This window comes from Pagrus major, chromosome 23 (assembly GCF_040436345.1).
Source record: "Pagrus major chromosome 23, Pma_NU_1.0".
Taxonomy (NCBI): Eukaryota; Metazoa; Chordata; class Actinopteri; order Spariformes; family Sparidae; genus Pagrus; species Pagrus major.
This window is the reverse complement of record NC_133237.1, coordinates 13,837,033-13,847,094: the sequence shown is the minus strand read 5'-3', so window position 1 is coordinate 13,847,094 and position 10,062 is coordinate 13,837,033. Positions and strand designations below refer to the sequence as shown.

Genomic DNA, 10,062 nt, shown 5'->3' with positions numbered 1-10,062 from the left:
GTGAAATTTAGTCTGCCCTGTATTCATACACACACACTTGTAGCTTATGTCTGAATGCGTTGGAGGCATATTCATCGAAGTACGCTATTCTTGTGTGACAGCTATTGTTGGCACAGAGGTCATGTATGCTCTCATAGTAAATTATCATTGGCCGACTGCCTGTGAAGATCATGTGAGTCTGGCTGTATGTGTGTGTGTGTGTGTGTGTGTTTGAGAGGGTGCTCTAAAACTTTCTGCAGCTGTCTTGACGTTAGCCTACTACTGTATTTGTATCCACGTCCACCATGTTTCTCTCGTTCCGTTCACAGTCGACTTCCTTCACGTCAACTGACTTTTTAAACGCAGTGAATCTGATGAACAGTTTACATTATCGTTATGTCTTCAGTGTAACATGAAGGATTCTCTCTCTCTCTCTGTGCCCTTCATTTGACACAGAGGTCGCTTCCAACAGAGCCTTGAAACACCCTGCATTAGATGGTTTGGTCTTGTGCCAACAGCTACCCTTTGTTCTCGGGTCTGTTGGTCAGCTGCTAGATTGGAAGAAGCAGTGAAGTCATGACACTGTGCTGTATTAGCTTTCTGCTGTCTGCAAAGAAACTGACTACAGACTGTGTAGGTTATTTACTTAGATGCTGAGAAAACATCTTACATTTTCACATTTGGTGATTGGTTTTACTTGAATCTGAGGATCATTAGGTTTTAACAACATTTTCAGTACATCACAGATGATCTTAAAGAGAATGGTTTTCTAAAATCTTTGTGGAAAAAGTACATCGGGGTGCCATGCAAGGTGCCGACCTGCTCATCACGTTTGCTATCCTAAGAACCCGATATTTCTATGCTCAGCCATTCACACATCGTCTCACACACAGATGGAACAGCCATCGGGAGCAGTTTGAGGTTCAGTATGTTGCCCAAGGACGCTCCGACATGCAGCCTGAGCCGGGGGACAAACCACCGACTGTCCAATCAGTGGTTGTCCAGCCCTGCCTCCTGTGCCACAGCTGCAACTGTCAGCCTCTAGATGTGAAGGGAAGCACCTTTCTGGTGGACAGTCAGAGCAGGCCAGACGTTAGCGTTTCTCTCAGTCCTATACACTTCACAGTCGCACTTTAGCAAATGAGGGGTGCAAGAAAATTAGATTATCAGAATTTTTCATCTTAATAATTCAATAGTTTATTCTGTATGCTGTATTATGATTTTACATTTATAGAAACATCTGCCTTCACTTTCACTTTGACCTTAACAGACATGAATAAAACGTATTGCAGTTATTGTGTGATGAATTATGCAACTGCAGCTCGGTTCAGTTGGCAGTATTTATCATCATATTCAGTTGTATAATTTTTCTATAGCCATTTGTCTATCTTACATTCAGTGGATCGTAGTATATTAAGTTTAGTAACTCAATCAAACAATTTTGGATGATTTTTAAAATTTAAATAATATTAAATTAGTTTTTTAAATAATACAAACAGAAAAAAGGAATATGTAAAAATATTAAACATGATCTTCATGGGATTTTCATCTGTTCTGAAGGAGGAAACTGCTCTGATTTATCAACCTACCAAACAGAGGAAGTGTAAAACTATGAGGATGTGAAGAGACGACAAAGCATGAGGAAGAAAACAAACAAAAAGCATCACATGTTTTCTTTTAGATTGACGTCATTGATTGATGTAATTTTTTAGGTATGAGGAAAGGTTGCATTGAACACAGTCAGGCTCGAGTTGTCGCACTTCTCACAGAAAATCAAGAGATGTGACAGCTCACTTAAATACATGCAGACTGAAAGAGATGTACTTCCAAACTCTTCTTATTTTCTCAGGAGCAGTTTGCATCTATGCACAAAGTAAGTACGGCTTTCTTTTGCATCTAAAACAGTAACGAAAATGACACATTCATGAGATTATTTGTCAATCTTTTAATGATTGTGTGTCACTGAATTGATGTATGGATCGTTTCATTTTCCCAGGAAGTCATGAACTTTGTCACACCTATGGATGCTTTGAATCGAGCGATACTCAACTCAGTTTGACACTGGATGGTGACGAGGTCTACTAGGCAGACTTTAAAAAGGAGCTTCTAGTTTGGGAAAGCAGACTGCCCACAATCCTGCATATTTCTTGGGCTTATCAATATGCGGTATATTACAGATCTATATGCCAAAGTAATTTACTGAGATGGAAACCAGACAAGTCAGCGAGTGCAAAGCCAAAAGGTGAGAGAACAGTTTGTGTTGTTTTTTTAAATAAAGAAATATTCAAAGCACACTAAATGATGTGTTATTGTATCCGTCAGAAGCACCAGAAATCATGATCTACCCCAGAGATGAAGTGATAAAAGAGGAGGAGAACACTCTCATCTGCTTCATCAACCATTTCTTCCCTCCTACCATCAACATTAAGTGGACCAAGAATGACCAAGAAATAACAGTGGAAGATCCTTTCAACAAGTGCTTACCCAATTCTGATGGGACGTTTTATGTTTTCTCCACCCTGAACTTTGTCCCGAAGCAAGGAGACATCTACAGCTGCACTGTGGAACACGAGTCACTGAGGATGCCTCAGACCAAGTTTTGGGGTGAGAACAAAGAAGCTTAATGCTTTGTAGTATTTTAATATTCTCTCTGTCTGATAGAAATGTAGGAATCAATTCTGAAATCATTAAGAGGAGACCTATTATGCATTTTTGATCTTTTCCTTTCCTTCAGTGTGTTATATAGATTCTTATGTATGCAGAAAGTCTTGAAAGTTAGAAAGGTCAAAGTCCGCACCAACAGAAGCTCCCCTCTCCCACAGAAAACACTGCTCCTGAAACGCCTCGTCAGTAGTCTCGCCTTTAATTCTGTGACTTTGTGACATCACATTTTCATAATCATGCCTAGCGGCTAGTTTAACATGTAAGAATTGATAAAGCACAGCTGCTCTGTTGTTGTTAGCAGTGCTGGGTCAGGTGAGTGTGAGCTGACCAATCAGAGCAGACTGGGTATTCAGGAAGGGGGACCTTAAAGAGACAGGAGCTAAAACAGAGCGCTTCAGAAAGAGCACTAAAGCATGTAAACCTGTTCTAGTAGTAACCAAAAATAAAAATATGAACCTGAAAATGAGCAATATATGTCTCCTTTAAAGATTTGTGTTAACTTCAAATAAAAAAAATGTTCTCCTGTCCTCCCCAGATGTTGAAACAGATGCGATTAGTAACGCTCCAGCTGTCTTTTGCGGACTTGGCCTGAGTCTTGGACTTCTTGGAGTTGCTGCAGGAGTATTCTTTTTCGTGAAAGGAAACCAATATCAGAACATCCAGGAGGCCTAGCATGTATACCATATCCAGCATGGTGATCACATCAACCCTGGTTCATTATCTCAACTGTCTGCTATCAAGCATAAATGCCCAAAATACCTTTAAGAAAAAAACAAGGAACATGTATGAATGAAGCTGAATAACTTGTATATCGTAAATTCACTGAATGTTGTTTCGCTTCTGTGTGACAAATATTGTAATCAAGGTTTGTCTTTTTCTATGTGTGCTGTCACTTTTTAATTGTTTTTTAATACCATTTATAACTCATAATAAAAGCACATGAATGCAACTGAGTCATTGAGCTTTCACTGTAGAAATCTATATAATATGCTTCAATTACCAACTTATATTGAGGATTGCCGACTTCTCTTCCACCACAACTAGCTCATGCAGATTCTCCACACACTTTCTTTCATTTGATGAAAACCATAAGACTTTAAACCTTCTGTATATACATAATCCTTCACTTCCATCTTTTAGGTGTCTTGAATATGTTTTTGGAACATCAGACTCTTGGAAAACAATAAGCAAGCATGGATGTTAGCAGAAGATGAATGTGAACTTGATCATTTCTGACATTAAATAAAGTCTGTGTTGGAGTATCTATAAATTAATTTGAACAAGAATCAGGTGCACTGACAATAAAGGGTTTTTAAAGGAGCCAGAGTTTGCTGCAAGACTGTAATGTAAGTTATGGTGAAAATAAAGGCAAATAACAGTCATTGTTGTCATTGTTATTGACCTTTGTGAAAAAAGTTGTAATTTAAGTTTAAACCAGCAGACGTTTTTATTCTCTATGTTTTTTTCCCTTATATTTCTCTTGTGTCTTTTCTTTTTCCGCATGTGGTGTTTGTGTGTTTGTTAACTCTATTTTGGATGACACTTAAACGATCCCTGAAACAAGGAACTACTAAAGGAGGAGGGAGTTTCAACTTCGGGCGGGCACATTCTTTCATATTGTTGACATGTCAGTGAACCTGCGTTCATTTCCGAGTATCTGTGAACACCAGAGGAGCTTTGTTCCTGTAGTTCAAGAAACATGCATGTTCTCCTATTTTGTTTGATGTTCTCTCTTGTCAGTCCAGGTGAGTTGCTTTACTTTTCTGCTTGAATGCATCAGTGAGGTTTAAGTGATATGTGTTATATTAATTAATTTAATGTTAATTCATTGTTTTCCCTTTCATGACAGTTTTCACAGATGAAGATTATTCACAAACCTCAGCATGTTGTACATTCAAGGGTCCAGGTTTGAAAGATGTAGAGTATATCCTTACAGATCGTTTCAACAAGAAGGTAATGAAGGAGTTCAACAGCACAAGAGGGAACTGGACAGGCTTCACAAACTATTCAATTGAAGTGGCAAAACGTTGGAACACAGATCCTTTTGATGCACTACAGAGAGCATTTGAAAAGAACATATTGTGCACAGACAACATAGACTACATCCAAGAATTAGGTAAGAACATATTTTCTCAAGATTACTTTAAATCAATTGCATAATCACAGATATTTGGACTTGTTGAAGCAGGAAAAGCTAAGGTTGAATTATAAAACATAACTCCCAGTTAACACTATTGTAGCACAGGACAACTGATTCAGAAATGTGCAGTAATTCACAACATACTCATCTTGTCTAGAAACACAAATGCTGTGCTTGTGTTTTTTTCCTAATAGAAAATATGAAACATCAACTTTTTTCCAGGTAACCTTACAGCTGTACCCACCGTCAAGCTGAACTCACTGAAGCACCCGTCTGTGCTTGTGTGCAGTGCCTATAACTTCTATCCAAAACAAATACGACTGACGTGGTTGCGTAACGGCCAGGAAGTGACCTCAGCCGTCAGTTTTTCTGAAGTGATGTCTGATGGGGAATGGTACTACCAGATTCACTCCTACCTGGAGAACCACCTGACTACAGGAGAAAAAATTACCTGCATGGTGGAACATCTCACCCTCTCTAAGCCAGCGCTTCATGTCTGGGGTTGGTGTGCCACTGTGATGCAAACTGTATGTAGGATAAGAATATTTCAGATGTATAAATGATCTTTTTCCTCACACTTTTAGACCCCTCCCCTCCTGCAGCAGAACGGATTAAAATAGTTGTGGGACTGTGTGGTCTGATGATTGGTTTTGTCATTGTGAGCTCTGGATTCATCTACTACAAGAGAAAGTCTGCTGCATACTTCACTCAATACCAAGGTGAAGACATAAGACACTTTAAAGTTAATTGATTATAAATGTAATTAAATGTAGTTGTGTTATACATTTGTCACTGTGATCAATAATTGTTCTTTTTCTTGTTTTAACAGGACGAGTGTCGATTCCTGTGGAACAACTTCCTGGAGCCGATTCAACCTAGCAGTCTGAACAACCCCAGTATTGTTGGCACGTAACATCCAAAGAGGCCCGAATATGACACTGAAGTAATATTGTGGACAGTTGCAAGTTTTGGTTCAGTTTTTCTTATCATAGTTATTATTGGGTTATGGTTGGGGCTCCTTTTATGTCACACTGAACTGACTAACCAGCACACTGGCTTGACTTAAATGTACATTTATACTGAATGCAATTTTGTACTGCTATGTTTGTGCTCTCGTCATCTTTCTATCTGCTCTATACAACTCTGGACCTGCAAAGGAAGGTTGTTATTGCTGTCAATTCAAACTGTATCCTTGACTGTATCTCTATTCAAAAGGGCCATATTTAATCAATGATCAAATTTACACTTGAAGAAAATAAATGACAAAACCATTAAATTGTTTCAACGTGCAATATGTTTTTTTTATTTAAAGAAAACATAAAAAGGAATTAACTTAAATTGTCAACTTAATGTGAAGAAATAACAGTTTTGATGTTATCACGTTTACAAAAGACACAAGAAGCTTTAGTAGGGACGAGTGCTAACGGAGAGACCCTCTACCATGTCCAGCTGCAAAATAATCTGGCAGCGAGCAGAGTGGAGACCAGGGTATTTAAGCTGGCGCTAATTCCACCAATGTGCTGCAGGTGTGTGAAAGGTAGCGGCTCTGGCATTTATATGGAAAACCATGCCCAGCTTCTCCACAGCACCTCTGAAACATACACAAGTGCAAGAAAACCACCAACAGGCCACAACAACAGTCCAAATGTAACATACAGAACAATGAGGAAATAATCACACAACCACAACCAGAAATTCTTTGTTGTTGGCATAACACATAGTAGAGTGAAAATGCCACAATAAAATGAGGATGTTTGGTCATATTGTTTCACTGTGTTTATGTGAATTTATTTTGAAAAGTGCAGAATTTCACGACACGTGAGCTAATCAAACCTCAGATAATCATCGTCAAGCCAACTGAACAGGCCTCTCTTCTTGCAATCGCTTCCTGATCCACGTTCAGCATTTGCTTTGCCCTTTCTATCAACAGTGGGGAATGCACAGCTTCAGTAGAAGTAGAAGTAGATGGAGAGACTGATATTTCATGCAAGTTCAAACCCTGATAACATTTGTGGTCAATCCTTCTCTCTTTTTCTCTTTTCGTGCTCACTCTCATTTCTCTGTATCTCAGCAGGGCTATAAGAAGTACACTGTGCTCTTTCTCTATCTATGCATAATAAATGAGATGGGTTTCCCCAAGCAACCAGAAATTGAAGTTGCACCAAAACACTCCAGAGTGGAACAGAGGGGACAAAAAGCTTATGTAACATGAAGGCAGGGTTGTTTATCAATATAATATTGAACAAGGCCTGTGAAAGAAAATCACCTGTTTCTTGCTCAAGGCTTCGTTCTTTGAGAAAGTAGAGGTGAAGAATTGACTGAGAATGTTGTGTGTTTAGAGTAAATCATTCTTAGGTTGCAATCGGCTGCAGTTTCAGTACAGCTGTTGTAACGCAGTGTTTGTGTGTGTGCCCACACATGCATATTATGTGTGTGACACAGATGACATCAATCAAAAATCTGCAGTTCTGCATTTACTGTAGCACGCTGTAGCATCCAGCTGTGGGTTTTGCTTCTTTCTTTTTTGTCCACAGGGAGGTTGATTGATCTAACCCTGCTCCTGCTTTTTACTGACTTCAAATCAAACCTTGCAGGGAGGGATATTAAACAGTCTGGGTGGCAAAGTAAAACCCATGTTTCCATTTGTTCTCAGTTAAATTGCTCTGTTACTAAATATGTGTTTGTGTGTGCACGACACCCGTATGACTTGAATGAGGAAACAGATATGATCCATCAACAGCGTCAACGTTCGATGAAGATCCTTTGGCAGCACTCATTCATTCATTCCAGTTGTGACTTACTTTTATTTATTTCTGCTTGTTCTACTAGTTCACAGTGAGCATCTCTGATCTCATCCTTTTCTCACATCACACAGAAATCGATCCACAGGCTCTACTCCACAGTTTAACAGTCCCTGCACTTAAAGGTCTCAGTATATCAAGTGAACCAGCATCATGGGGGTTTCAGCAGTTAAACATCAAACGCCAAAGACACTGATGCTTTTTGAACATCTAAGTTTAGGATAAACAAGCCTTCAGCCGTGCCAGCGGCTCTTTTTAGACTGTGCTTAGGCAAAGCGGTGCTTTGAGCTAAATGCTATCATTAGTATGCTAACAAGCTCACAATGAGAAGGCTCACATGCTGTGGTTTAGCAGCTATAGTATTTAACATGTTTATCATTAGGCTAGCTGGTTAGCATGCTAACATTAGCTAATTAGCGCTCAACACAAAGCACAGCTGAGACTGACAGGAATGTCATTATTTTTCAGGTATTTAGTCGTAAACCTGATGATGCCGCTATAGAACGAATCATCGTGACATTGTGCTAACAACAACAGTCCCTTCGAGATAGAAAACTGGCCTTGATTTGCTTGGCAGAGATATGTCAAAATTAAAACATGTTTATATATTGACGTGTTAATTTGTTGTCATTTTCAGCCGTAACTGTAACGTTTTAGGTTTATTCAGGGAAAACGCAGGTCTTCCCTTTCATTTTAATGAGGGCAGTGCGTTTGGCTGCGGCGGTGGTGGCCGCAGTGCGTTCCAAAAAATTATTTTATTATTATTAATCCATAGGACCAGCATGCTAGAAGCATAACAACATAACAGCTTCTCCTCTTGGCAAACTGATCAGCGGGAGGTTCACAACAGGACACACACATGGTTATGGAGTGACACTCCCGTAACGCCACACCACCCTGCTGTGTTTCACCACACTGCTGGATTTGCTCTGAATGTACCTTTAAAAATATAATGTATAGTTAAACATGGCGGTCTGACGTTTCTGCTGAGCGTATTACCTCCGTCAATGAGGTTATGTTTTCACTAGTGTCTGTTTGTTGGTTGGTTGGTTTGTCTGTAGGATTACACAAAAAACTACAGAACAGATTTCTGCAAAACTTAGATGGAGGATGGGTCTCGGTCCAGAATAGAGCTTTTGGTGTGGATTTTGATAAAGGGACAGATCCAGAAACTTTTTCTCACTGTCTTTTACACTGCAAGATTATTATTTTGGTTATTTTCACAGGGATGCTATGCATGAGTACAATTTGATGCAGATAAAGGCGACTGCTGGAGGTACACCATGTGCTTTACTTAGTGCCCTTCTAGTTGTATGTACTGTGTTGATTCACTAGCTTCTTTGGTAATCCAAATCTCGCCAACAGCGACATCTCCAACTGTTAGGTTTGGATGTAAACTCAAGCTGTAATTTTCTCCAACCTAACATTAGTAAAAGTGTTAGTGAAATAGTATTCATTCAAAGTCATAAATGTGAACCACATAGTGGCTCGAGAGGAAAGGTCAGAGAGTCATTACAATGCATTGTCTTAAAACCACGAATGTCTGCACAACATTTTGTCTAAATTCATGTTGAGATCGTTCACTAAAAGCAAAAAATGACAACCTAACGTTTACCAAAAGGACCCTGGCAATCAACCCAGTAGCTACTAATATGATGGTGTGACCGATTTACCACCTGACAGATAAATTGCCATCCCTACAGCCATGGCTAAAACTCTCCACAGCTATTATATTTCTTTGACAAAGAGTGTTTCTTACGCTTGAGAGCAAATTCCTCCATTACTGTATATGGCAAGTGACACTTGGAAGTATAAACCAAATCATCAGACATGACATTGCATGTAAACACATACATAGTTCATGATCAAATAATGTCATTTTCTCACTTTGCAGGCATTTATCATGACGGCAACATGATTATATACCGCTGGACCACCGGACGAGTTGAGGTCTAATGTGTTTTTGCGACATATTATTCAAGGTTTTTTTAAAGGTTTTGAAAGAAGGAGTTATGTGCGATGCTTTTCAGTCAGGATCAGAAGAATGTCTGACATAATGATGCTGTCAAAGCTGGCTCATGAAGTTGAGAGGCAACAACAGAGAGGCGAGGAAATGAGAAAAACTAGGAAGTAGAAAGGAGTCAGTAATGCAAAGTCAAATAATGTTTGTCAGAAAAAGGGCTGGAGGAGAAAGTGGCATGCATAATATAAATGAGAAGAGGAAAAGGAGTAGTTGGGAGGGCAAAGAAGAGAGACAGCTGTCCTCAATCAAATCCTTTTATGTAATGGCTCCACAGTCTCTCAGCTTCCTGAGCATCTTCTATTGCCTTCTTCTCTCTCTCTCATTCCTTCTCATCAGCTCTCCCTCTACCTCAATCCAAGCCCTCTCCCCTCACCCTTGTTCTCTCCTGTTACGCGCATGCATATGAACACTTCACATCAGTCAGCCACCCAGTGCGATGCCAGGCAGGGAGCAGA

General features: G+C 39.5%; 2 protein-coding genes across 2 annotated transcripts; both read left to right on the top strand.

Moving 5' to 3' along the window:
• The first annotated feature begins 783 nt into the window (after positions 1–783).
• LOC141019952 (H-2 class II histocompatibility antigen, A-Q alpha chain-like) lies at positions 784–3,315 on the top strand. Its single transcript, XM_073494991.1, is given in 4 exon segments — positions 784–1,054; positions 1,976–2,221; positions 2,302–2,583; positions 3,179–3,315. Coding segments are annotated over 4 exon segments (936 nt in total).
• A 1,029-nt stretch (positions 3,316–4,344) lies between these two features.
• Positions 4,345–6,059, top strand: LOC141020186 (class II histocompatibility antigen, B-L beta chain-like). Its single transcript, XM_073495255.1, has 5 exons — positions 4,345–4,388; positions 4,493–4,759; positions 5,006–5,284; positions 5,368–5,502; positions 5,613–6,059. The coding sequence occupies exons 1-5, from the start codon at positions 4,367–4,369 to the stop codon at positions 5,660–5,662; spliced, it is 753 nt and encodes a 250-aa protein (XP_073351356.1). The 5' UTR covers positions 4,345–4,366; the 3' UTR covers positions 5,663–6,059.
• The last annotated feature ends 4,003 nt before the right edge of the window (positions 6,060–10,062 follow it).

Coding starts and splice junctions, on each gene's coding strand:
- LOC141020186 (XM_073495255.1), top strand. CDS start 4,367: ATGTTCTCTCTTGTCAGTCCAG. Junction 4,760..5,005: donor AGACTACATCCAAGAATTAG/GTAAGAACATAT, acceptor ACTTTTTTCCAG/GTAACCTTACAGCTGTACCC. Junction 5,285..5,367: donor GCCAGCGCTTCATGTCTGGG/GTTGGTGTGCCA, acceptor TCACACTTTTAG/ACCCCTCCCCTCCTGCAGCA.